This window comes from Grammomys surdaster, unplaced genomic scaffold (assembly GCF_004785775.1).
Source record: "Grammomys surdaster isolate TR1022 unplaced genomic scaffold, NIH_TR_1.0 100, whole genome shotgun sequence".
NCBI classification, from domain to species: Eukaryota; Metazoa; Chordata; class Mammalia; order Rodentia; family Muridae; genus Grammomys; species Grammomys surdaster.
In genome coordinates this window covers 13,594,662-13,622,358 of record NW_021604579.1, presented here as the reverse complement: position 1 = coordinate 13,622,358, position 27,697 = coordinate 13,594,662, and the positions used below count along the sequence as shown (strand labels likewise).

General features: G+C 45.3%; 1 protein-coding gene and 2 long non-coding RNA genes across 7 annotated transcripts in view; 1 reads left to right on the top strand and 2 right to left on the bottom strand.

Annotated features, from left to right (window-relative positions):
- Plpp3 (phospholipid phosphatase 3) overlaps nucleotides 1-12,765 on the top strand; it is a 74,624-nt gene extending 61,859 nt beyond the window's left edge. The window contains exon 6 of the mRNA XM_028785610.1: nucleotides 10,911-12,765. Coding sequence (XP_028641443.1) covers nucleotides 10,911-11,036 — 126 coding nt within the window. The 3' untranslated portion in view covers nucleotides 11,037-12,765. The remainder of the gene's footprint in view (nucleotides 1-10,910) is intronic.
- On the bottom strand, nucleotides 9,565-21,104 carry LOC114637390. Of its 3 annotated transcripts, none has more exons than XR_003713747.1 (10): nucleotides 20,972-21,104; nucleotides 20,399-20,572; nucleotides 19,461-19,622; nucleotides 17,290-17,571; nucleotides 15,515-15,578; nucleotides 13,512-14,031; nucleotides 13,263-13,370; nucleotides 12,863-13,036; nucleotides 10,481-10,562; nucleotides 9,565-10,304 (listed from the first exon to the last, which is right to left on the bottom strand). It is a non-coding gene; the product is annotated as an uncharacterized LOC114637390 (long non-coding RNA). The 3 variants fall into 3 exon arrangements; XR_003713748.1 differs by lacking the exon at nucleotides 20,399-20,572 and having other exon boundaries at nucleotides 13,512-13,646; nucleotides 13,926-14,031; XR_003713746.1 differs by lacking the exon at nucleotides 20,399-20,572.
- A 2,180-nt stretch (nucleotides 21,105-23,284) lies between these two features.
- The window catches only part of LOC114637404, a 54,202-nt gene continuing 49,789 nt past the window's right edge, over nucleotides 23,285-27,697 (bottom strand). For all 3 annotated transcript variants that reach the window (XR_003713750.1, XR_003713749.1, XR_003713752.1), the window contains one exon: nucleotides 23,285-23,858. This is a non-coding gene — a long non-coding RNA (uncharacterized LOC114637404). The remainder of the gene's footprint in view (nucleotides 23,859-27,697) is intronic.

The following is a 27,697-nucleotide window of genomic DNA, read 5'->3' as shown; positions in this document are numbered from 1 at the left end:
ATTTGCACGAAGGGTAACTCTGGGCTGTCTCTACCCTCAGGGGATTTGCTCTCAGCAGGAGGTCAGCCCATGGGGCCGGGCTTCTGGGCTTCTTCTTGTGAGAGAGCTCCACTGCCCTAATTGAAGTCTCCCTTACCCCCAATTTAAAAAAATTAAAAGGTGTGGGGCTCATTTCTAGCCTTCCTTTCTTTCATACTACAATTCTGGAGCTCTGGAGCAATTAGACAGAATTTGGGAGAATGAAAGCTTATTTTCCAGGAGGAAATCAGAATTTGCCTTTATCCTGTTTGACTCTGGCACAGTGGGCTAAGAAGTTGAACCCAGAGTCTGTAAAGCACCTACTGTTTGCTGGCACCTCCCTGGATACTTTGCCCTGTGACTTCTTTTAGGCACACGGGCGCCACTGCAGAGATGAGGCAACCCAGGCCTGGAGAGATGACTTCGGTCACCCAAGGCCAAAGAGCTGCTCTGAGATTGACTCACAGCCAATACCCTGTCCTTAGCACTGGGGGAAGGGCAGCAGACACCAGGCCAGCCAGATCTACCTCAGGCAGAAATTGTGTAGACAGCTGTTCTAAAGAGTGTCATTTAAATGGTTTGTAAGGGACCTTCCCAAGTCTTGGGCTGATCCGGTTAGTCTTTTGAGTCTGGAATTTTCTTTTCACCAAGGAGACAGTTTGGGAAGAGGTGACAGAAATCTTATCCTGTCTTTTGCCCTTTTATCTGTCAACATGGGGTGAGAGGGACTCAGTCTCCTTGATACGTTTTTCTTTAGATACCGAACTCCACCTGGTACACATCCAGGACCTCTTGGTCCCACTAGCTTGGAAGCACAGCACGGAAGGATTTGTTTTGCTTAAACCATCTGACAAGCCCAGGCAGAGAAATCTCTGGAAGCTATGGCTGGTTGCTCAGTGTGAGAGTTTGGGAAGGCTCAGCAGGGAGAAAGGAAGCCAGTGTGTTCTTTCCCACTGAGAGATGCCCGATTGTGTCATCTTGGTTTTGATCACAAGGAGAGACAGACAGGAAGCTCCAGCTGCTACATTGAGCCAGGGATGCTGGTCCTTAAGGAGGTGTCCGCTGAGGACGACTAGCGGCTAGGCTCCAGGTTGCCTGAAAGGCTGGAGGGCATTTGTTGGCCTCGTAGGTTTCAGCTCTGTCAGCTCTCCTGAGTGCTGAGATTAAAGGTGGGTGCCAGTGTGTAGTCAAGATTCTTAACATAGAGTGACATCTTCCTGGGTCAGAAAGTTCTAGACAGAATCAGCACATAATGCTTTTGCCACAGGGTACCAAGATGCTCAAAATCCATTTCCCCCTCTGCCACAAAACCTCTCCTCCCAAGCCTCAGTGGCCTCTGGTTGCCCAAGCGGAGGTGTGGGTTCATTAAGGCCCGTAAAGTATTCACTGTTTGTGGCAACTGTTTTCACTGAAGATGGGAATACAAGGGCCAGGATTAAGGCACACAGAGAAAAAGTTGTGAAGACAGAACTGACTCTTAACAGTCTGACACAAAGCCAACACTCTTAAGACTCTCAATACCCTTCTTCTCACCCACAGGCATGCCAAGCTTCTTATTTTATGACACTGAGTCCTTGCCCTAGATAGCTGCCTACTCCTTTTGATAGAGCACAGTCCAGTTCATCTCTGGTGAAACCTCTTGTATGAGTCACCTGTGGCAGCTGTAACGAGTAAGCCTAATCTACAGTACAGATGTTTGCTTTACGTTCCAGGAGTCAGGAATCAAAATTGAGTCTCTCTGGGCTATAATCAAGGTGTAGAAAAGGCTATGGTCCATGAAGAGGCCAAAGGGAGAGTTTTCTTGCCTTTTATAGCTACCTGTGTTCTTTGGTGTATGGCCTCTCCCCCTGCCTGCTCCTCCTCAGGCTTTTGATTACATTTATGACCCAGAGTCATGTGTCCATTTCCATGGCCATACCTGAATCTCAGCTGTGAGGTAGTATCTAGTATCTACAGGTCTGGAAAGTGGCTTCTGGATACATTTGAAGGACCAGTGTTCATCTCGCCACCCCCCCCCCCCACACACACACACACCGTCCCTGAAGGTAGAACTGCCCAGCTTTCTTTTAGTGTTCCCCCAGATCCCAGTGCTTTGCTTTGCCCTGTCTTTGGCCTCTTCTGCTCATTACCTGCTCATGTGTCTGTCTGATCAACTAGATTGGCAATGCCTTAATACCAGAATCCATAGCTTAATCCGGTGGTTATTCTGGGTGCCTGGGTATTGTAGCTGACATTCATCGGTGGTTGATTGCCATTGGGGCAATCATGAATGATGAATTGGCTGTGGTCTTGGGTGGGATTTCTCCTCTGAGCCTAGGCTCTTCATCTGCCAGTTACGCTTGGAAGCCCCGCAGCCCATACATCTTTTTGCACAGAGGTTTTTCTGCAGGACAGTATCTGTGTACCTAAGCTGGACCTGCTCTTTCAGGTGGAGCAAGCTCCCCAAACATGTTCTAAATTTGGGGATCATTTTTAAGACCCCTGGTGGTTCAATATGTTACCCTAATCATGGATCAGCTCCTGCATAGCCTTGGACAGCAGGCCGACAGCCAGCACATTCATCCGAGTCTGAGGAGGTTGGCTTTGTCACTGCGAGCAGATTTGTCTAGACAAAAGTGGCATGCCCAGGGAGATTGGGTTTAGTTTGCTCACAAACTAAATGCTTTCCTGAAAGGAAAGACTCTGGAATCTGATGGAACACAGTCTGCACAGTGCCTTGAACTCAGCACAGCTGCTAGAACTCAGTCAGGCAGGACAGCACACCAAGGCACACCTTTGCAGGATGGGGGCAGAGAACAATGCAGAAGGCCACAGCCCAGACACACCCAGAGTACAGAAGAGGAGACATTCCCAAACAAACACACATGTGAGTTATCTTTCATTTGCAGAGACTAGGCTTCCAGTTGCACAGGACAGACAAACAGAGCCAAATGCCTCTGCACAAACCTGCACAGCCCTGCAGCTCCCCCTACCACAGACTCAAACCTATACCTGGATTCAACTGGGCAGTGGGACAGAGGGGCGGACAACGGTTCGTTTCCTGTCTGGTGACAACTTGCATATCTGGTCACCTCCTAACTGACCCTCTAACAGATGGTAAATTAGGGGGGCTTTGGGAGGGGTCAGAGGAGGGCCAGGCCCCCATGGCTATGGGTTCAGCAGAGGAAGCAGCTGCTCCCAAGTTTTATAAACACACAGCAGTCTTTCCTGGTTTTCTCTTCCTGGGGGTGTGGCCCACCTAGCAGTTGCTCTTTTGTGCCTGCTATCTTCCTCCAGGATGCAGGCAAGGGCGAGGGCATTCTTTGTCTCTGCCCCAGAGCAGTGACCTTGGGAAGAGTGAGAGGGCAAGAGTGCTCACGTGAGGAAGAGCTAGCCTTGTGAGAGGAAGCTCAGTGAGGAGAGCCCAACACACACCCAAGTCTGCACAGAGTCAGAACCAATTCCAGGTCCCTGTGTTGTTTCAGGGGCTAAAACAGCAGTACTAAGCATGCATTCTATCCCTGGAATTTGTAAGACTTCTTCCTCCTCTAGTAGGAGAATCCTACCTGTTCCCTCTGGATGTATTCCAGTGTTGCCTGAGTCCAGAGGAATGGAAGAAATGATACCCACATCCCCTGAGCTAATGTCTCATCTTCCTGCAAAAGGTTGACAGTGATGCCCAAAGCTGACCTTGCTATCTAGTTCCCCACTGTCAGGTAGTTAGGGATGTAGATGTGGCAAGGAATGGAAGCCAACTCATAGATCACGAGATGGTAACAGTATCTTTACAGCACTCTATCTTTTGCAAAGTACATTAAGAATCTCCTTTTTTTTTTGTTCCTCTGATGAGAGGGAGGAGATGAAGTCGAAACCCAGAGGAAGCAGTTGTATCTTGCTGCTTGCTAGTAGTTGGCATGTTGGCAGGTCTTGTCTAACATTTTCTATTTTATCTTTTTAAATGCTGGTGGTGACCCACTATCTGCTCTTGTAACTTACTAACGGCTTGACAGTGGTGTGGTGGGAGCCGTCTTGGACATGAGCAGGTCCAGTGGATGGGCACAGGTGTGAGGGCCAAGAACCAAGTTCTCTCTCTCTCTCTCTCTCTCTCTCTCTCTCTCTCTCTCTCTCTCTCTCTCTCTCTCTTATAATTTCCTTAACTTTTAGGTTTTATTTTATGTTTATGAGTATTTTGCCTGCATGTATGTTATGTACTGCCCGGGAGCCTGGTCCCCTGAGAGGACAGGAGAAAGTGTCAGATCCCCTGGAGGGCACTTACAGGTGCTCAGCACTGAACCTGGATCCCCAGAAAAACAGCAAGTGCTCTTAACTGCTGAGTCATCTCTTCAGTCCTGTTTTGTTGCTGCTGCTGCTGCTGCTGCTGCTGTTGTTGTTGTTTAAGTACCAGTATAAATACAAGGCAAGTAGGTGATTAGAAAACATCATTCAATTCTTGACTGCAGCAAGAGAAACAAGGTTGAATTGCCTGCTAAGCGTCACACAGCAGAAAGCTCCTAGCCCATCACGGTCCCGCTCAGATGCACCAGGCTAACACTCGAGACAGACACTGGCAAATTCCCAGTGCCAGTAGCCACCGAAAGCCTTTTATTGGTCAAAAAGCAATGACTACGATTGAGTAACTCCTCTGGAGTCAAAAGACTAGGATGCCAAAGATACTTTGTCTTTCATTATACAGTACTTACTGTTACTAGGCCATGAGGGTGCATCAGTTCCTGGGGCTTTCTTCTCCAAAGAAGGTTCTCTACTCAGTCTGAGAGAGAGTTCTGTGTGGAACACTAGAAACCTGAAAGGGAATCCCTAGGCCAAGGCACACTTCTACAAACATAGGCAGAAGAGAGGCAGCTCTGGTGTCTGCAGTCACCCGGGGAAGTGGCCAGCTTCTATCGAGCTGCAGTTTCTGGGTTCTAATGACTCAACACGATCCTTGCCTTGGAGTAGTTCACATTCTAGAAAGGGAAGCATGATAGAGCATTTAAAGGACCACACATCAAAGCCTGTGTTGTAACAGCAAAATAGAAGGTTATTAACAATGTGGTATGAGGAACAAATGGAAGATGGGGCCAGCTCTGGTGGGAGAGGTTATGCTGGTTCCCAGCATGGAGATGAAGGAACTACTGTCAGGGATACAAGTTGAGAGGCCCCAAGGATGGCAGGTGAAGGGTTTGAGCACCTCCATCCCCCTCCCATACTGTCTACTGCTCTTCTCTTAGCTTTAGTCTGTACTGCAGATCGCCACAGTGTTGGGTAAAGTACACATTCCAAGCCACCCGAAGATCCACAGACATCTGCTCACTTGAGAAGCTTCTGGGTGATTCTGAAATCGGAGGGTTAAAGGACTGTACTTGGTAAAATCCCCGACCAGACAGACAACTCTTTTTTTCCTTTGCATCTGAGATTCAAAAATTCTCTTGCTTTTATGTTATCTGCCCCATGCTGGTACAGAGACTCGGTGGGGTTTCTAGAAGTCTCAGTGTGTAATGGGTGTGATTCCTATCTTCAAGGGGCTCATTCATATAGTCTCAGGAGTTGAAACTCTCAAGGATTCCTGAGCACTGTAAGTTGAGTCTGTTGTCACTATGCGCTCCAAGCCAAATGCCTTTGGGACGTTTGCTGATGAAGCCACCCACTTCAGTGGAAGCAGAAGCTGGGCTGGTGACCGACTTCTGGTTTTCTGGTCTGCATGGATCTTAGTGATCTTGTGCTGGGCAACATCCCAGCAGGATGGGGCTATGTGCTCTTGGGGTAGCTGGCTTCTCCACAGCAGGTGAAGATTCATGATGAGACATCAAAAACAGACTTTTGACAGTATGCTGACTCACTCCTCAAGATAGTGCTAGAAATTATAGGCCTTTGCAAGCAGATTCTATCTACCTAAGGAAAATTCCCATCTACCCAGCTCTGTAACCAGCTTGAGTCTGCACCTGCAGACTCACATGTGCGCCCTCTCTCTCACATATGTGTGTGTGTGTATGAGTCTCATATATGTATACATGTGTATACAGACACACACACACACACACACACACACACATACACACACGCACGAGTCATTGTTTTATTACATACATAGCAGAAACTGGCTTTAAACGTGATCCTCCTGCCTCAGTCTTCTGAGTGTTGAGTTTAAAGACATGCATCGTTATACCTACCTTTCTGCTTTTCCTAGTTCTTTCTTGCCTTCCCATAGAGAAAAATAAGTAGTTTTTATATAACTAGGCACTGAATATACCAGCCTTTGATGGTGGCTGCCACTTAGTTTCCCCCTTGCCATCAGGCACTGTCCTACATTTGTACCCTGTAACTCCCTGAGATAGGTACTGTGTCCCCAATAATGGCAAGGCTTGGATTTGAAAAACAAGTTCATTTACTTTAAAGAGTAAAAGCTTTTAACCAGTACTTCTGGTTAGATAGGAAGTAGGAGACAGGAGGCAATGGCCAGAGAGCAGTACAGAGCAGGCATTTCAAGGGGCCTCACACTGTGAGCTTCTTATCTCTCCATCGTGTGAGTGGGATTCCTAGAGCCTCCTTGTTTGTGTGTAGTCTTGCTGCTGGAGGAAGGGTGACATTGTCCAGGGTGTTTGTGTAAGTAAATCATCTTCCGTCCTTGCATCCGATCGCAGAATGGCCAAACATTGAAACTTAGCAGTAGGTCAGAATCACTTCCCTCAGGCAATACTTTGAGGAGCCAAGATAGTCGAAGGCTGAAGAAAGCAGCCCAACTGAATCACCCCAATTTTCTCCTGACAACCAGTGCTGAGGTTTATGGAGTTGAAACAGAACTAGAAGAAAGCCAATGCTTCTCCCAAAGCCCACACCCCACATCTTTGTCAGCTGGAATTCCATCCTCAGCATCTCAGAATCCACCTCCTTGTCTTCACTGCCTCTCCTAGGCACTGCAATCCCTTCTTCAGTCACGCTGCCCGCTCTGTCTCCTCCTCCTGTTTAGATATGACATGCTAGCATCTTAGATGCCCTTTCTTCCACTGTGATGCTTCAGTTCACAGTGATTTCTGGCGTCAAAAGATGTTTCAGTGCGCCCAAAGATCGGACCCTTTTCTTTTCCAGCCTCACTGACCTCTCTGCCTTAGCCCTACTGAGCTTTCTTCAATTCCTAAACATTCTGGCTTTAACTTCTGAGTCTTTTCAGGCTGTGATCTCTGCCTATGTTAGCTTTTCTGCCATTCACTACCTGGCCACCACCCCATGAATCTTCAAAGCTAAGCTCAAATATCCATCTGTGCAGCCAGCCTTCAAGGCCCATTATCAGCAGATCGTGTTTGGGTTAAACGCCATATTCTCTGTGCTTCCTTCTGTTATGGTCCTTAAAACAAAGCATTGTTGGAGCTAGTGAGCTCCTTACCTGATAAAAGAACCTGCCACCTAGCCTAACAAGCTCACTTTGATACCTAGGGCCCGGAGAGAACCAACTCCTATAAGTTATCCATTGGCCTCAACATGGATGCTGTAGTGTATACATGCTTGTACACATGGGCACAGAGTAAATAAATAAAGTATATTCTGGTTTTTTTAACCATAGTATTATATAGTTGGCTATTTACCTGGCTCTTCTCAGACCCCCACCCCACCCCATTGATCTCTGAGCTCCTGCAGAGCAAAGAAGTCTGTCTTATTAATGTTCTGGGACTTAATACACACTAGGAGTTTAATGAGTGTTTATTGATTGTATTCATTCTTTACTCTCAAAATTGGTAGTTTATAAAATTCCAAGAATCAGAATAAAATTGAAAACAAGTGTTCTGGGCGGTATGATCTAGACCTCTCATTTGGCTTTTTGGGGGAATCTCAGTTTTTCACTTGTTGAGACTTCTCATTCATCCTTTGAGGCAGCAGAGGAGCTGTAGAGGGGGGCTGTCATTTGGAAGTGGGTTTTTCTCGTGGTCCAGCCACAGATCTGAATCTGGGCAGAGACTTCCCAGGCTGGGCCTTTGGCTTCCCTTTCTGGGTGGGGAATCATCTTTAGTAGGAAGCGGACGCTCCACATCAAGAGTCTTGTAATGATTCTCTTTGGGTTCCGAGGTTCAAATGTCAGGGAGGTTGAACCCTGTTTGAGTCTTGACAAGATCATGTCTCCTGATTCCCAAAAAGGTGTCTGTGTAGCCTCAAGCCACACCAAAGGCAAAGTGCAGCAATAGGCAGGATGCTGCTGGGTCTGGCTCAAGTTTTCATGGTGTCACTTGGTTGAGTGCATGTGGCATTTGACTATGTGCTCCCATCCCCACCTCCCACAGTGTTCAGTTGTGTATGCATTTGCAGTCCAAAGCCATAATGCTTGCTTCCTATAAAGTAGAGAGCACTTGATAAATTCAACAACGCACATACAATTGAGTACCTGATGTCTACATAGACAAAGTACTGTAGGCAATGTAAGGAGCTGGAGTAATCTCAGGAAGCAAACCTTTGCAAACTTGAGAACACGTGATTTAGTCCAGCTCCAGTAACCATGCTCCAGTCCAGAGCACTGAGGGAAGACACATCTTATCGAACTTTATTCCAAATGGCACAAGCCTTTAGAGACCATTCAGGAAACAGAAATATTAATGTATAGTGGGCATGAGACCCATCGAATGAGACTGGGAGATGACCATTTGTGGGAAGAGGAATTGTTCTCTTCTGTATTTTTTCTGTGGTAGGTAGAAATACAGGAAGGAATCTGGGCAAAGTTCTCTTAAGTCAGGGCTTTGAGAATATTCTCTCGGCGAAGCTAAGTCAGTGGGGGTGAGAGCCACAGACAGAGACATTGATCTACTGAATACAGAGCTAAGATGAAAGGAGCCTAATTTTCAGGTAGAGAATTGGCCACTGTCTCTGCACCTGCCAGGTGGTAACATCATTCTAGTGCAGCATGAGATACGGAGAGGGGTGGGGAGGGCTTGAGGTACGAAAGAGATGAAAAGCTCAGGCACTGAACAGACAGAACTTTGGCCTCCTGGGTTAATGTCTACTAGGGGTGTTTGCAGTCTCCTCCCCTCATGTGTAGGGGACCCCAGTAGAGGAGCCTCAAGCCTCCAGCAGGTGGTAAACAGGTAGGTTTTAATATCTACCCCACATACATCCGAGCTTGACTCTGCCTAGAAGACAAAACTTTTTGTACCATGGAAAGGAGCAAAGTGTTAGCTTTTTCCTTGTCTCGTTCAGTGACACTAAAGCTGTACAATTTATTAAGGGGTTACATTTTGTTTCTTATAGGTTTTTTTTTTGGGGCTAATACTTAATTTTCTTATAGCAATATAGACACAGTCTCTCTCTCTCTCTCTCTCTCTCTCTCTCTCTCTCTCTCTCTCTCTCTCTCTCTCTAACAAAAACAACTGAAATGGTTGATTGGTAGTATATTTACAAAATGGTCCAAGGGATTTGGTAGTGATTTGCAGGACTCTGACACATTTATCTTGTAGCCAGTCTGCCTTCTCTTATTTTTTTTTTTTAAATTTTAGTTTATTTATATGAACACATTGTAGCTGTCTTCAGACACGCCAGACAAGGGCATCAGATTTCATCACAGATGGTTGTAAGCCACCATGTGGTTGCTGGGAATTGAACTCAGGACCTCTGGAAGAGCAGTCAGTGCTCCTAACCACTGAGCCATCTCTCCAGCCCCGTCTTCTAGCATCAGCACCTGTCTCTTCTTACAATTGTTACAGCTCTCTGATGATGTATGTGCTACTGTAGAATGAACACTATGAACTAATGAAATTAGTTCAGCAAATAGTCCAAGGCCTACTGTAGCCAGGGCATGTCTGCTAGAGACTTAGGTTAGCAAATTCTAATTAAGAACTCTATTTTCATAGTAAGTGGTCAGAAGGAAGTCACAGTGCCTGGTAGGGAATGCAAAAACAGTTTCAGCTCAGAAAGCTGAAAGGCACAGAAGTGTGTGTGTGTGTGTATGTGTGTGTGTGTCTGTGGCAGATTAGGCTTCATGCCTGCTAGAGAGGCACCACTGAGCAGTGTCCCCAGCCAGGATCTTTATATATTTCAACCCCAGTATGAACCCACTTGTGTAATTCCTATTAAACTACTGACAGCTGCCAATCACAGTGGATTATTTCGTACAAATCCCTTGCTGTTGCCGAATCTCTTGGGCAGATTCTGCGTATTTACTTTGCTACCCAATGGGAAGTCATCTCTTCTTGCTCCAGTAGCTCATCAGGTTCTTGTCTCTTTCTTTCATCAGAAGCTTCTCTCAGACAGCAACCCTGGCTGAGCCATCTTGCAAGTTGGTGTTTTGTAAATGTTTCCCAATCATTATGAGAAAGACTCAGGAAGGTCACATGCTGGGGAGGAGGAAGAATGCTGGGAATGAGGGCAGGAGGTTTGTCCACTGACCTCTCTTCCCAGTAAGTTGCTGACTCTCAGTGTCAAGACCCAGGCTTCTTGACTCCCCCCACCCCCACCCCCACCCCTTTCTCAAATGGTTGATATCATGGGGCTTTCAGGAAAATACAATCACCGTGACTCTTTTCTTTGCTCCAGCTCCTGCTGATCAGAGTTTGTATTGGCTCATCTCACCATTGGTCTCACTCTGGATTTCCCTGTTAAAAAAAAAAAATGAAAGTAGTGTGGATTAATAACTGAGTAGTTATGAGCACGTCCCTTGTGAGGAACTTATCTGCCATGACACATTGGCCTTGAGAAATCAGAAACTTTAAGTTGTAGATTGAAAGCACTGACTAAAAGTCTATAAAAGTAGGGTTTGCTCTTTCACACCCCAGGCTAACCCTTGCCTCAATTTCCTGTCTGCACAGTGATTGCTGTCTGACCTCTCTGTGCCTCCTCCCTCAGTTAAAAAGGTGTGACTCGGGCCCTCTTTGTCTGTCTGTTGCCTGTTCCTAGGCCACACTAGACAATTTACTGACTTGTATCTCTGATTTGTGTCCTAGGTGTTCTTCGTGTCCGACCTCTTCAAGACTAAGACAACCCTCTCACTGCCTGCCCCTGCGATCAGGAGAGAGATCCTGTCTCCTGTAGACATCATTGACAGGAACAATCACCATAACATGGTGTAGGTGCTGCGGCATCCAGAGCGCTTTCTCTGAAGCGACTGCTTGACGGCATGTTCCTGCTGCTCTCCAATCTCATCAGACAGTAGAATGTAGGGAAAAGCTTTTTGCCCGATGGATTTTGAAAACATTTAAAGAAAAAAAAAGAGCCTTATCTTGTGGCCTTCCAAAATAGGTTGTTTGCCTGTGTGGAAACAACAGTGCCGGAGTCCTGAGTGCCGGCTGTGCAGCTGGCTAAGTGTTCATGTTCTAGTGAGCACGGGCTTGTCAGGAGCAAAACGCTAGATCATTGAGCAGAGGCTGTGGTCACCTTTTGTGACCTGAGAAATCCCAGGCCAGAACAGCTGGAGCTCTTACATAGCACACAAGGCTCGAACCAGCACCAAGTCAGCCCCTCTGCCCGCCCCGCTCTACTGTGACTTTGATTCAAGGAAGTTTTTGCGCCACGAAATACTGGGAATGAGCACACAAATTTTCAGTCCAGTGATCAGATCCTGAGTCCGAACCCCCCCCCCCACCAAGTCCTGAGGCCTCCGTCATCTCCCCATCCCCAGGCTAACAACCTCAGCCCCTCACTTTTAGAGATTAGGAGACTCTTTGTGGAAGAGCGGACTTCACAAATAGCACAAGTTCAGAAGACATGTAGAGTGTCTTCTCACACACCACACTGTGACGCGGAACAGCCATGCAGGATCCATCACCAGGCACTTGCACGTGTAGAAAGCTGTAGACTTTGGTTACTGCTATATCCCCCTTGAGATCCTTGCTGGGTGCCTACCAGGATTTCATGTGAGGGCCAGTAATGCATAGGCATGGCCAACCTTTGGTGGATCAAAAGAGCCTCAGTAAAGAGACAGGGAGGGAGGGAAAGGGCAGAATGAAAAAAATGAACCAACTTTTTTGGCCCCTTGGGATCAGGGAGAGCCAGAATAGCAGCCTGTTTCATGCCCAAAAGGTTACCCTTCAAGATAAGGGCACCCCGAGGGTCTTTGCAGGAGTTGATCTTGCTGTGTAAAGCACTATTGTCTCGGGGTTGACCCCTGGGACAGTTCTTGGTGGGTTCTGCTGGGCAGAACACATGGGTTAAATCTGTGTAGAGTGTTTTCCTCATCCTCTATCCACAAGTGTCCTTCCAAGCAAGGTCCCACTCTATAGACAGAAGGACCCTTCTACTGAACCTCCAAGGAAAAGGAGAAGGAAAAGAAAAAGTGCTTTTCAAATCTTTCAAAGGGCTACATGTAACCATATGGGTCAGCCACATGCACATCCCCCAGACTCCGTCCTTTCATTTCAACATATAGCAAGCTATGATTTTATATATAAATATTATATAAATAATGTATAAAACATTAAAAGTTAACTATGTAAGATATTATTTCTGAAACAATTTTAGTTATATCCACTATGATTATAAACTGTGTCTCGACCTGTGTTATTTACTTTAGCTGCTTAAAGGAGCATTGAGGTTTTTTGGTTTTTTTGTGTTTTTTTTTTTTAATCTCAACTAAAGATATCATAGCTCTGTGGTAGCCATTGTTTTACAATGAAATAACTGCAACTAGAGAAAAAAAACTGTATAAAAAAACATTAAATTGTCAGTATTTTTGTAAGGTTCCGTTTTGTAAAGAGAATAATATTCAAACACTTTTGTGGCATACAAAGTGAAAAATGTGTATCTGAGAAACTAAACATGTATTAAATGTGCTTTTTAAATAAAAGCTCATAACATGACTAACCAAGGCACTGGTACCTGAACTGTTTAAGGGATGTTTCTTTGGAGTCTGCGGAAAGGAGCATGGGGTATTGCAGCGGGGCCTCTTGAGTGGACTTACCTTAATGGAGCACCAGCTCCTGATTGTTCAGTGGCTATGGCAGAGACAGGATGTAGAAGCTGTCCTTTCATCTCTGAAGCTTGTTTGCCGAAGGAGGCTGGGGGCTGACTCTCATCTCCAGCCTCTTAAAAGGCTCTTTTGTGCTCTGCAGGGTTTTCATGGGGGAGGTGGGAGCTGTGGAGGTCCCCAAAGATAGATATGGAGACTTCCCTAGATAAGGTGGGCTTGGGGAGCTTGATGGAGAGTCTTTCCCACAGCCCATATCAAAGGAAGGGGGTTCTCCATTAACAGAGCAGTGGGTTCCTGCTCTCCTGCCTTTTGTGACCCCCTCACTCCACCCCCCCCCCACACACACACATACACACAACTAGAAGGAAAAGGAAGCTGGAGTGTTGTGCACCTGTGTGCCAGGCAGTTCTTCCCGGATGTTCCTTTACATCCCAAAGCAGTTCTTGGCTTGAGCAAGGAATGGTGTTGTGGAATACAGATGGTGTAACTTTTCTAAGACCTGTCAGTAGGTTGCAGGACGGGCCTTGCATTAGTTTATTTTTCGCTGCTATAAAAACAGTTACAAATTACTGCAACTGGGTAACTTGAAACAACACAAATCTGTTGCCTTCCTGGGCAGTAGGCTGTAAGGAGCGCTTACCTTCTGTCATTTCCTGAGGCACCTGAGTTCCTTGGCAATGGGCCTCTTCTCACTTTACCTTCTTCTCTCCTATTCCTCCTCCATAGGTGGCATCTTGGTAATTGCCTGAACCCCGGATGATCTTAAATAACCTTCCTATGTTCAAGTCAACTGATTAGAAAACTTAATTCCATCTGCTACTCAAGTCCCCTATGCTGTGTAACAGAACATTCAGATTCCGGGGACCTGCGAAATCTGTGACCCAATATAGCCCACACAGCTCACTCCCAAACCTCAGGGATGGGAATAGGTATAGGCTAGCAGGACAGGAATTTAGATTAAAGGGGAGAGGGACCTAGAGATGGCTTGGCATGCATGCATGGTTTTAATCCCTGGTGTCTACACACACACAAACATGTACCTTACAGCTCCTACCTTGCTTTGCCTCCAAGATCAGTCTGCAATTTGCTGCCCTCAGCCACCACCACCCCACAACAGCCAGCAACATTTTTGACATATTTTGCAGCCTCTCACTTCAAGTCTGAAGAACAGATGTTCAACGAGACAAGAGGACTCGTTGGTGTGGGAGAGGGGAAGAATTGGTACTTCCAGAATCTAAGGCACCTGAGATGACAAGTCCTTCATTTCTTCTCCCAAAGTGCTGAGTGGCACTAAAGAAATAGCCCAGGCCTTGACTCTGATTCTCAAAGTGTGGTCCACAGAGCAGCAATGTCTGCATCCTCGAGGAACGTGGTAGAAAATGCCCCTTAACCTTAACCTATAGAAGAGGTTAAACTTCCTATAGGTGAAACTCCCAGGGGACTCATCTGTGCAACAAGCTTTGCCTCATAAACTGGATTCTGCTGTGTAGAGTCCTCACTGTCTCTGAGGCTCATTTCAGTGCATGCTGGGTCAGACATCAGTAACCTCAAAGCTTTATGAACCAGATTTACACAAGGGACTCTCTGTAACACATCTGGGATTCTTTGGGTCAAAACCATGCCTTACCCTGCCTGCATCCTCCCTTCCTGTCTGGGATAACATAGTCTCTGTTGAACCAGTTAACCAGCCTCCAGGTAACAAAGCCACGTGCCCACCAATTAAACAGGTTTCAGATTCAGAAAAGCTTAAAACACTGTCCCTCACTTTAGGAATTGTTGACGACATCAAATTTTTCTGAAGTACAGACAACAAGCTTTTCCAGTCCCAAGTCTGAATGCCCTTTCTCCCAGTTCAAGTGAGCTTCTGTATTCATTAATTTAGTCCTAAATAACTTCCTCCAGCCAGAGTGACCACAGTCACTCATTCAGTTAGCTCCGTTGGAGTCTTCCAAACGCTGTTAAAGTTACTCTGGTTCACTTTACCGAGAGAGAAACTGAGGTTCAGCTAATCTTTTCTTAGTTGCTAGCTCAAACTTGAAATAAAACTGAGATTCAAACTCAAACTATTTCAGTTAGTCATTGACTAAGTATTTACTAATTACTTCCTAAGTCCCAGATAAAGACATCGATGTGACCCAGGAACAATAAAGGTCCATTAGGAAAAATTAGTTCCTTCTGGTCAAGAGGATGAATGTCTGGCCTGAGCAGAGAACTAACCCTCCAAGCTACTCAAAACAGGAAAGAGCTAATCCAGTTGGGCCTGTCAATCACCTGGCTCAGGAGCCGCCTCTAGGAGTGCAGACTTACCTAAGCTTGCTAAAGAGACACTTCGGGATGACTCTCCCTTAAATGAGATGCTATACTTTTCCTTCCCAAATTCAAGGTCCCTGGCACCTTCCCAACCAGCCGTCCTGAGAGTCAGCTTACTCTGTCTGCCTTTCTGTCTAGAGTCAGAAACTTTTATTTCTTTTTTTTTCCCCTTTTCTTTGGTTTGTTTGTTTTGCTTCTGTTGTTGGTCTGTCTTCTATGTCTCTTTTCTTCAGGTGCTGGCCAGAACTGAAGAGTGATCTCTCTAGGTCTTTGGGCTTCCTTACTCTTTCTCTAAAGCTCTGTACCATGTGGCTGGGCTCCATGCTGGCTTACCTTAAACAGCAGGCCTTCTCTTTTTTTCTACTCCAGACAGGTACTGAGATTCACCTCCACCTGCCTGGGGATGGGGGGGGGTGTCATTTTAAATGATAAATAAAACTGTCCTCTTGAATAAACTTTGGCTTTGCTTGACTTTCAACTTACAGATTCATCCCCCACCTTCACTTTGAAAACTATGGATGCCACAAGGCTGGGTGGCTTTGTCTCCTTTTTCTGTAGTTGACTACTTACGTGTCTACTAGCTCATCTATTGATAGTAATCCTCCTAGAGAGTGAGGCCCGTTCTTTTTCTTAGGACAGTTGTTATTTGATGAATTGATTAAACAGAGGATGAAGGCATCCCTCCTCTAGTTGATGTAATAATGTGTATACGCCAACACATATATGGATATAGCTTTATATCTTTTCATAGATATGATTGAATGTGTGACCCACTCATTCGACTTCCCCAGCATGGGTGTCACAAACCATTAGGTGACATTTGTAAAGATGCTGCTGTGTTCACAGTTGAGAGAAGTCAGGAGAAAGAAAAGACAAATTGTTACAGGATATTTGGCTATTCTACATGGAAAGCCTAATTGTTAGCAAAATATAAAACCTTAGATAGATAACTGCCTTTGTCAGATGCAGTTAGGTGTGTCCCGAAGAGAAGCAGTTTGGGTGTGCCTCTAAAAGCATCCATGGATAAGAATGCTGAACAATGGAAAGTTCCTCAAGGCAAGGTGCTTAGCAGAAGTCTTACGTTCTTTTCTCTATGGTCCAAGGTCATCTGGGTAGAATCAGCTACCCCACCTTAGAGGTGAAATGCTTCAGGCTTTATTGACTTGGCAGCCCCATACCATGACAATGACAGTTCCTGCCAAGGATGTATTGGACCTTAGATCGATATCTATCTATCTCTCTCTCTCTCTCTCTCTCTCTCTCTCTCTCTCTCTCTCTCTCTTTCTCTCTTCTTTGAAAAACCTTTATGGAAGGAGTTCCCGGTAAGAGATAGGGATTTTCTCATTGGGCTTACAGGAACAAGGACACAGTATTCTAGGCAAGAGAGCCAAGGAGCCCTCTTGGGTTTGGAGATGCTCAAGAGAAAGGTAGATTAGCTCAATAGACTGACAAAAGAGATTTTCTAAAGAGCTAGGGGTTTAGTTGTAGGGTCAGACTTGTAAATGGATATTTTGTATATGGTTAAGAAAATAAAGTCGCCTTGCTGAGCTAGCAGGTTTTTATCTCGGTTCACGCCTCTTGTGTGTCTTTATTGGTATAAATATTAGATAATTTAAATGGCTATAACAAACAACTAGTATTTTGAAGAGCAAGTTGGGGAATATGTGGTCCAGGTAGTTCTCAGTCAGAACTTCTTGTTACGGAAGGTGCCTGTTATGTGTATGTGTGTGGTCTGGGCAGGGAGGGGGGGAGGAGGATAGTCCCATGTATCAAAACAGTGAATGGCAAACTTCTTGTGAGTTGAGAGTGTTGGGAGGAGGTAGGTAAGTTTCATATTATGGTATAGCCTCAGTGGGCAACGGCCCTTATAGATAGACCTTGCAAGCCAAATGTCTAGTCTCATTTTCTTTGCCATTTGAGGCTGGTTCTTTCTTTCTATCTCATCAAGCATCTGTCTTGAGCCTGAGGTACCATTCCTCTCACATGCAGGCAAACAGAAGCTTTCTCCTGGCCCTCTCAGTCTTGCTCTTTTTGTACTTGCTTCAGAGAATGCTGTCTGGGGCCCACATTTATTGGTAGAGGGGTTTCAGGACCATGATGTCACTTACTCAGTTGGAAGACCTCAGCATGAGTCAAGAAATCCTAGGAAATGAGTGGCAGTCTCCCAGGAGAGACTGCCTTGTGAAGTCACCACCAGCGACAGTAGAGGAAATGAGGGAAACTGAGTCAGAGTTGGGCAGTACCAATGTTTGCCTGCCATTCACCATCCAGTCATCTGCACAAATCAGGCAGCTGCGATTGAAACTGTGGACAAAGAGTTGGGCAGTACCAATGTTTGCCTGCCATTCACCATCCAGTCATCTGCACAAATCAGGGAGCTGCGATTGAAACTGTGGACAAAGAGAAAGACAACAGCCAGCATGTTTCAGAAAGCCCAAAGAAAAGAAATCTAAACGGTAGGAAGATTATATAGGAAGCAAATAATACTGATAAAGAATGTGGGCTTGGAGTTAAAACTAAACAGAACACTTTGGCCTTAAATCTCCATGTAAGCCCCTCATTGAGTAGCATTTATATATTCAGCCAGATATCAGGCGCAGTATGCCTTATGCAGAGACATTATGGTTAAAATGGCGTGATTTTTAAAAGCCAAGTCTGGCTCCCATCAAGCACTTAAGTGGAAGACATACTATATTTTATATGAATGATGTTTACTGCTAAATTTCAAAGCAAATAGAGTCAGCTAGATTTTGGAAAAGGAAGCACGATTTCTAGGCAAATACAACCAGATCCAAAGCTCTGGTGCGGTTTATCAGCTTTCTACTTTATGTGGTTGAGGAAGGGGCTCACATGCAGGAACAGGCGCCAATGTCAGAAAGGTAAGCTGAGAGTAAATCCGCAGAATGCCCCACCTCAGACATCTGAACTGTTCTCCCCAGTTCATCTTTAAAGAGAATAACATGATTTCACTAGTTTCTTGCTTTGGTTTGGGATTGATTTTATTTATTTAGTTTTTCAAGACAGGGTTTCTCCACATAACCCTGGCTGTCCCGGAACTCTCTGTAGACAGCAGGTTTGCCTTGAACTCACAGAGATCTACCTGCCTCTGCCTTTAGAGTGCCAGGATTAAAGGCATGCACCACCACTGCCCGGCTTGATTAATATTTTTAGTTAAGTACTGTTGACATGGCTTGGCAGGCACATGAAGGGTCCTATATAGTTTGAACTAATAATGTTAAGTGTAGAAAATTTTAAAAGGGATAATCAGAGATAAAATTATGTATGTGCAAGACTTTACATTGAAGTGTGTTCATTACGACACGACAACATGATAAGTAATTTTAAAATGATCAGATAACTTATGATATACTCAGCAGATATATTTGTTTAAACGAATGCATCCAATAATATTTAAAGATACAGAGAAGGACTGGGGAGATGGCTCAAGCCCTTAAAAGTGCTTGCCATGAAGATCTGACTCCCCAAGTTCAAGCCTAGAACCCAGCAACATCATCATCCTCTGTGACACCAGCACTCCTGCAGTGAGAGAGACAGGCAGAAAAAGTTCATGGACCAGCTAATCTGGAGCCCGCAGCACAGCGTTAGAAATGAAAGATCCTATGCCTCAACCAATTCTCAAAAGCTGTCCTCTGACCTTGATGCACACGCTGGCTGTTTTTGCCCACCCCCAAATAAATATGGGCTTTAAAAGTATCTTTAAAGGTACACAAAAGCATTCACAATACAATTCAACTAAAAAGAATTCAAAATTTAAAAACTGTGATTTGCCTAGATATGGCGATACATATCTACAGTTCCAGAACTTGGGAGATAGTGTCTAGTCAGCCAGGAGATCAAGGCCAGCCTTACCTAGATACTTGAAAGGCCAGCATGGGCTACATGAAATTCTGTCTCAGACAAAACAAAAACATCCGTAAACAGCAATGTGGTGAATTGATTCTATTTTAAGAGTAAGGGAGAACTATGCAGACTAAATAGTAGAACTTGAACCCTGACCCCTCAGATTCAAACTGTACTGACTTTTGCATAGTGGGCATTAATAATTTCCTTTTTTCCAAGTTCTCTTTTTTAATGATGCAGTTACTTATTTGTAAAATTTTATTTGTAAAATTTCTAGATATGTGCTCTACTTTATCAAGTCTTTCACTGATACCAAAAAGTCAAAGCCTAAAATTTATTAAAAGCTTTCCTCCTGTTTTAGATTTGGTTTCATTTTTGAGACAGTGTCTCACAAAGCCCAACATGGCTTCAAACTTACTGTGTAGCTAAGACATTCTGTTCTTTCTTTCTTTCTTCTTCTTTTTTTTTTTTTTAAGAGTTTCCATAAATGTAGAATGAACTCGTAGCTGTGCTGGCTAGTTTTATCCATGGCAAAGCGAGAGTCAATCTCAATTCAGAAAAAGGCCTCCATAAGATTCAACTGTTAGAAAAAAAAAAAAGATTCAATGGCTAGGACATTTTCTTAATTAGTTATTGATGGAAAAGGGTCCAGCTCATTGTTGGTAGTGCCAGCCCTGGGCTAGTAGTCTTGGAGTTCTATAAGAAAGCAGGCTGAACAAATCATTAGGCAGCACCCTCTCCTGCCTCCAGGTTCCATCCCTGATTGAATTCCTGTCCTGACTTCCTTTATAATGGACTACTATGTGGAACTATAAGCCAAATAAATAAACTGTTTTCTCCCCAACTTGCTTTGCTCATGGTGTTTTTATCACAGCAACAGTAGCCCTAACCAGAGCAATAGCTTTGACAACTTAGAAACATGTTTTAAGTGATCGATCACTCTGGGAGGCATTGCGCAGAACAGATTGAAAGGAGGTTTATGTGGAAGGGAAAGAAATAAACAAGATGATTCCATGCTCAGTGCCCAAACAAAAGATTTCAAACGTGACAGAGGGCGAAGGAGATATGAATTCTAGAAATGGGAAGGATCAGAACTGGAAAGACTTCTTCTTCTGTGGGTATGAAGGAACCCAGAGGCAAGCACAGTGCCCACATTACCGACCCTAATAGTCCTTCAGAGTGTGTCCTGATCTTAGAAGAAGGGAACATAGGCTAAAGGCAGTTTGGAGAAGACAGCTATGGCTTACGTCGTGCTTTGGTCATGAGTTTGAGCTATTCATGGGGCATTAAGATGGACAAGTTCAGTAAATGAAAATTGCATATGCAGTTGTATATAATTCACTGATATCTACTTACTGAACATCTACAGTGTTCTCCCAAATGTCTGGCTTGCACGCACAGCAACGTATACAAGAGAGCAGAGCTTTTGTTCTAGTTGGAGACTAGATGCTCTAGCTCAGTATAGACATCTGGGCTGGAGGCAGACTTCCAGAGTCAACAGGCAGGAGATGGTTACAATAGACATCTGTGCTGGAGATAAACATTAGGACTCAACACCTGGAGATGGTGGGCGGGAACGCTGGGAGACGTGGGTGAGACGTGCTTCAGAGTGAGACAGAGGAGGGGGAGAAGGGTGGGCTGGTTTTGAGTCACGTTCAGTAGGCTATTGCTTTCTGTAGAGCAGAGGACCTCACTACTCTGACACTTGTCAGAAAATGCCCTTACCTATGATAATCACTTTCTAACTCTGTTCAACCCCCTGGGAGGCTAGCAAATCCCCGTATCTCTCCTGGACTTAGTTTTCCGAAACAGTGATGATGAAGTTTTAACCTGCTTTGATCTCTTTCCTTCCTTCCTCGGGGATTGGAATGTTCTTCCCTTATGTCCTTCCAGCCCTTGATCCTCCTTGTCATTAAGATCCCAGCTTACCTCACCCTTCTGAAGGAGGAATTCTTTGATCGTCTGGTATAAAGCTGTGTTAATTTTCGGTCAACTTGACATAAGGTAGGGCCATCTAATAACTTCCATTGAGAAAATACTTTCATCAGATTACTCTGTAGGTAAACCTGTGATAGAATTATCTTGATTAATGATTGATGAGGGGTTAGGGGCGCTCACTGTGGGCAGTGCCATCCCTGGGCAAGTGATACTGGGTTGTGTAAGAAAGCAGGCTGAGTAAGCCATGGGAAGCAAGCCAGTGAGTATGGGTCCTCCATGATCTTCCCTTCAGTTCCTGCCTCCGGGCTGCTAGCCTGCTTGAACTATGACTTGGCTTTCCCTAATGGTGGACTATAAAATGTAAGAATAAATAAATCCTTTCCTCCTCCTCAAGTTGCTTTTGATCACGGTAGTGTTTTGGTTTTGTTTGTTTCCACAACAATAGAAAGCAAACTAGATGAGGACTTGAGTTAAAATCTCAAATATTAAGGTAAAAAGCCAGGTGCATCAATGTGTGCAGCTCCAGTGTGGAGTGCAAAGACCAAAGGATACTGGGAACTCTCTGTCCATCCAGTCTAGCCAATCAGCAAGCTCCAACTTAATGTAGATTGTGATCTAGTAAAACACTGAAAATCTGAATTCTATATGTATGGGGACATGCATGCATACCTACTGTGGTGGTTTGTATATGCTTGGCCTAGGGAGTGGCACTATTAGAAGGTGTAGCCTTATTGGAGTGGGTGTGGCCTTGTTGGAGTAGGTGTGGCACTGTGGTTGTGGACTTTAAGACCCTAGTACTAGCTGCCTGGAAGTCAGTATTCTGCTAGCAGCCTTCAGATGAAGATGTAGAATTCTCAGATCCTCCTGCACCATGTCTGCCTGGATGCTGCCATGTTCCCACCTTGATGATAATGGACAGAACCTCTGAACCTGTAAGCCAGCCCCAATTAAATGTTGTCCTTTTTAAGACTTGCCTTGGTCATGCATGGTGTCTGTTCACAGCAGTAAAACCCTAATACATCCATCTAATGTGACAATAGGTCATGAGGCCTTCCCTCCGTAACCTACATCAGCTGTTCTCAAACTTTGGGGGGTCATCCTTTCCCAGGGATGTCTAAGACCATCAGAAAATACAGATATTTATATTACAAATCATAACAGTAGCAAAATTACAGTTATAAAGTAACAATGAAAATAATTTTATGGTTGGGGGAGTCACCACAACATGAAGAACTATATTAAGGAGTCTCAGCATTAGGAAGGTTGAGACCCACTGCCCTAGATGGATCCTACACTATCCTTTGAAAGGAGGACTGTAGCACAAGGTCCAGAAGATTGCTCAAGTAGCCAGGCTGTGCTGGGGCTCCCCCCTCTGCTTGTGACTTTTAGATGGTGTCCATGTCCAGTCACTTCTGGACGGGGCTGTCTCTGCTTCTGCCACGCCTGTGCAATAAGGCCTCCATAAAATAAACCAAAGGACATGCCTGAAGGCATTTAGATAGCTGAACTCAGGAGGCTCGTGGAGGGCAGCACGTCCAGAGAACTGCGAGTGTTATCCTGAGCTCTACAAGCCATCTGAAGAGTTAATCCAACCAGAGCAGGTGGCCCTGGGAACAGCGATCCTGCATAACAGCTCAGCAGGAGGTCTGGAAGCCTGGACTTGGGACTGGGGCTTTAGGCTGATAATCTTTGGTATTGAGCCCACCATTTGTAGGATCTGGCATTGTGAGTTAGAAGACAAGTGTCTAGACAATTCAATTAAAGGACTCCCAGTGGTGCTTCAGACATCTTGCTTGCTTTCAGGTAGAGAGAAAGCTTTACCACTGATAAGGTTCTGAGGTCTTTGATTCTGGTGCAGGGCAGGGAAGTGTGCACTGTGTTCCAACACAGTGTGAGACCAAGCCTACAAGACTGGCTCTATAGTCACCCCATTGTTTCTTCTCCAGGTCTCCAGTTGCTTCTCCTACTCTCCAGATAAGGTGTCCAGAAACACAGACCATACTTTTCTCATTCTTTGTTATTGCCTTGCGGTGCCCGCCACACAGTGGACAAGCAATATTGTGAAAACCAGTCTGCTTTAAATTCTAGTGCTCACAGTTGGCATTGATTTCATTTTTTTTTTTTTGCAATAACAAACTAATAATGAAGACTTTGGACAACTTAAGAATGGGTTAAGAGTACACCATTCTTACAGAATTGTTTCTCTGCAGGTGGATGAAGATTATTGGAGTGGTTATCTAAAATAGGAAGTGAGAGCAGGAAAGTCACTGGGAAAAGAAAGACACCGTGAGTCAAAAGACATAATTCAGTTTGGTTTTGTTCTTGTTTCAATTCACTCCTAAAGATGGGGAAAATGAGAGCGTTTGTCTGCTGAGCAAACTGACTTAGAGGTAGGAGAGTAATGTTTAAAAGCCCTATGGCTTGTCCACCCATGAAAATAATGCTGAGATTGCTCCAGAGGAAAGCAGGGGGTTCCAGGAGTGTAGGGGGGCCATGGGGTGGGAGGACAGGTGGAGAGTGGGTGAGGAAGATTTCCTGAAGTTCTGGCCTAATTTGCATCCATTTCTGCAATAGAACAAGAGCAAGATGAGCAACGGCGGAGAAGAGGGTTTTGGAGGTTGAGAACAAAGGCCGTGTAACACAGTAAGTAGCTCAGAAGAATAAGAGAGAAAGCTCTGTAAAGTTGGACTATTAGGTAGCCTGAGGACACGCTCCGCCATGGTGTGGAGAATTTGTTGGTAATAGTCTGCAAATCCACGCGCCTTCTGCTCTTTGTCCTTCAGGTTCAACTGAGGGTAGATGGAGGAACTGGAGTGACCAGCTTTGTGAGTGACAGGTACATTCGCCCACTGGATTGTGGCTGCGGGTGGACCTCAAGCTGCAAAGGAAGAGGGATGGAATGAGTTGGTGACCAGGTGGTTTCTGAGGCCCTGAGTAGAGTATTTATTTCGCTATCGTCGGTTTTAATAAGCATATATTTCCCCCCAAGAACATCTGACTCCCCCCCCCTTTTTTTCTTTCCCCCTGCAACAGGCTCGGGTGGCACGTCTTACTGTATGAGGACCCAGCGTTTAGGGCAGTTCATGACGCATTGGTTTTCTGCCTGCTCCCACCCGGGTTTACCTAGAGAGCCTCTCTTCACCTAGGAGGGCCACTCAGATCCCTGGGCGGCAGGGATCCTTCGGTCGCCCTGATTGCCTGTCTGTCCTAGGCCTGTGTCATGCCAGGCTGCCAGGTGGACAGAGAAGCCTTCATTGTCCTCGGCTGCTTGGACCTCATTCTGGGCTTCTGAGCTCCGGGCCGCGTGACTTTAGAATGCAAATGCAGTCTGCTTTTGTAGCTGTGTCTTTGTCTGGGGTGCAATCACAGCTGAGGGGGTTTTGCACAGGAGCTCCAGCTCCTCCTTTCAGCGGCTTGAGAAAGGCGGGGAGCTGAGACCGCCCAGTGGGCGGGCGGAACAGGCTCTGCCCAATGCAATGGGGATAGCTAGTGGCAACCTTCAGCCCCGGCTTCCAGGAGGATGGTTGAAGCATAATATCTTTGCACCTGATAGTTTATCACGGGGGCATGCTTGATCTGTGGAGTTTGGCATTTCCAAGCGGATCGACCGCATCGCCTGCATTTTATCAACGTTGTATTCTTCCTTTCAGCCATACCTCATGTTTCCGGAAAGACAGGCAACTTCTAGTCCTTTCCTGTGTCCCAGCAATCGGATAAACGTTCATCCTCAGATGATCGTGATTCACCTATTGCTCTCTCTTTTTTAGACGAATCAATCGAGACTTGGAGGCTTGAAGCCGCTTATCCAACATCATCAAAATAGTAGGAGCCAAAGTTCAAAATGGACTCCTTCTGCCTTCTTACATCAATCTATCCACGTCGCCATGCCCTCTAGAAATGACCGGTGTGGAGGGTTAGGGAGATAGCAAAACACACGAAATATAGCTGAAAGTAGGAAGGTGTGTATCTGTATGATTCAAAGAAATCCATTAGGGAAATCTGCTTTCCTTGGCCACAGTTGATTCAGCCCCAGAAGGAACAGGTGCAAAGGGGCAGAGGTCTCGGTACCCACAGAATATAGGAACTAGAAGGAAGGCCCTTGGGGAGTGCTCACCCCTTCATTTTACTAAGAAATAAGTGGAGACCGGTGAGGGTTACTATTATTTAAGATCACAGCATAAGAAGGTCGTAAGACTGGGGCTGGACCTCGGGCGTCAGATGTACTGCCCTTTCCTCTGAGCTCTGTCTGGTGGTGTTTGTTTGTTTTTTGATACTTGGTTAAGACTTGACTTTTGCCGGGCAATGGTGGCACATGCCTTTAATCCCAGCACTTGGGAGGCAGAGGCAGGCGGATTTCTGAGTTCGAGGCCAGCTTGGTCTACAGAGTGAGTTCCAGGACAGCCCAGGCTACACAGAGAAACCCTGTCTCGAAAAAGGAAAAAAAAAAAAAAAGAGACTTGATTTTCAATATTTTTTAAGTTGTCTTTGCTTAAGTAAATAAGCCCCTCCCACTATTGCAGACAGCCCTAATTAAATTCCCCCCCCACACACACATACACACACACACTACACTCCTTGATAGTCTTTCAAATATTCCAAAGACAACCCTGTGGGTCAGATCTCATTTCTGCAACAAGGAATAATCTGCTGTGTGTCTGCCTTAGTGCACGGCAAGGCAGGGATCCGAACCTGGGTCTCCCTATTGTCCATGTGGTCATTCCCTATCCCCCTCCCCTTTTTTCTCCTGTGGAGCATGTCCTGAGAGAGTCCAGGTATCATCTCAAAAGGCTGTTGCACGAGTGAAGCACTTTAAGGAGAATCTGCTTGGTAAAGGCACTGTAGGTTTGCAGGGGCAGAAGGGAGGGGTGACCCTTGGTCAGAAACTGCTATGAAAATCTAGGGTTGAATGAACTTGGTTAACACCTCTTAAATCTGAGGAAGAACGAGTGGTGAGTAGGCAGAATTATGAATTGGGGGTACCAAAAGGAATCTCCCCAAATCTTTCTGTGTGCCAGAAACCCTCAGTGACCTGGCAAATAAGATGCATTCAGAATTAATGAAATTAGTCTGGCTTGTCTTCACCACTGACAAGGTGTTTCTGAGGGCTTGGCTTCTAGAAAGCACATTTGGGAGGAGACCTACCACTGGGGACAGATGAAATTCCATGAGGTCAGGGGCTCAAGCCAGGCTTGCCTCTGACTGGCTGTGTGACTGAAGAAGTTACTTTTCTCTAGGCCTTAGTCATCATTCACTTTGTTATTCAATAAATATTTGTTGACTCCTGTGAGCCTGAGGGATGAGACACTTCTGACAACAGGGTCCCTGCTATGGAAGAACTCAGTCTCCATTGGGAAACAGTCAAACAGAGGATTGTGTGTATAGACACACTAGACTATATGCTGGAGTCTAAACAAAGACTTCCTCACCAGGACCATAGTTAGCTCTTATGGGGTCATTATGAACACTTAAAATAGTTATGCCTACGTTGAGCACCATGGTGTCTACCTTTAATCTTGGCATTCAAAAGTCAGAGGCTGGTGGATTCCTGTGAGTTTGAGGCCAATCAGGACACAAGTTTCAGGCTAACCATGTGATCCTGGCTGGAAGACCTTATGTAGAAAACAAACAAGCAGACAAACCAGTCTCTGCTTTTCCTGGATCAACTTGTAGCCCCAGAGTTCTAGCTTGATAAAATGAGCAGATGAATTATTTTCACCCTGAAGTTTTCCCCTAGGCTAATCATTCCTGTCTACGGAACAGGCTGTAGCCTCAAATGTCAAGATTGAGATGTAAAGGGCCAATACAGGGTCAAGGGGGAAGAATACAGCCCTGGCTGCAGGAAGAGAGCGTACAGGCTTCCTTGGGTTAGGCTAAAGTTTCCTACACAGGCACAATTGTGCTCCTTCCAAGATGACCAGAACGCAGGCTGAGGAGTGCATTAAAGACTGTAAAAAGATGGCGCTGTGGTTTCCATGTATCCTGCAAAGGTTAGTATGTGAAAACAACTTTGGGCTCCATGTTAATGGTATTCATGGCTTTGTAAGAAGAGGAGCAGAGCCCTGAGCTGGCAGGCTCAACCTGTTTCGCAGTGTGATGTCCTTCATTATTGTTAAAATGCAGGAAGGGACCCTCACCACAAGCCATCACCCTGAGCTTCCCAGCCACCACCACAGTGAGCCAAATAAACGTCTGTTCCTAAGAAAGTACCCAGTCTGAGATATTTTATTGAAAGTAACCAAAACCAGGCTAAGACAGGTGAGGTTAGGAAAGTTAGTAGATAACCATTTCTTAGTCACTCATTAAGCAAGGATTTGTTGGGCACCATTCCAAGTGAACACGGCAGCAAACTAGTAAAATCCTCTTCCCTTGAGGAGGTCCCCATCCACTGTAATCCTGATGTGCCTCCAGCCTCATCTTATTATACCAGAAAAGCGTGTTAGTTTCTGTCCTGTTTTCGTTCTAATGCGGTGTGAACCTTTAAATGAGCATATTTGTGCAAATGCCCTGTGGATACTGGGAAGAGCTGGTTTATTTCGATAATCACATTAATCCTGAGTAAGTAGACATCTCTAGTGTCCTGGAATTCCTGTCACCAGACACCTGCCTGACCCTGCTTGTCGGTGCTTAAGGAGAAGATTAAGGTTAGCTGAAAAGGCTGTTGGGTCATGACTTCATGGGCCCTGATTATCACATCATCCCAGCCATGTGATACCATCA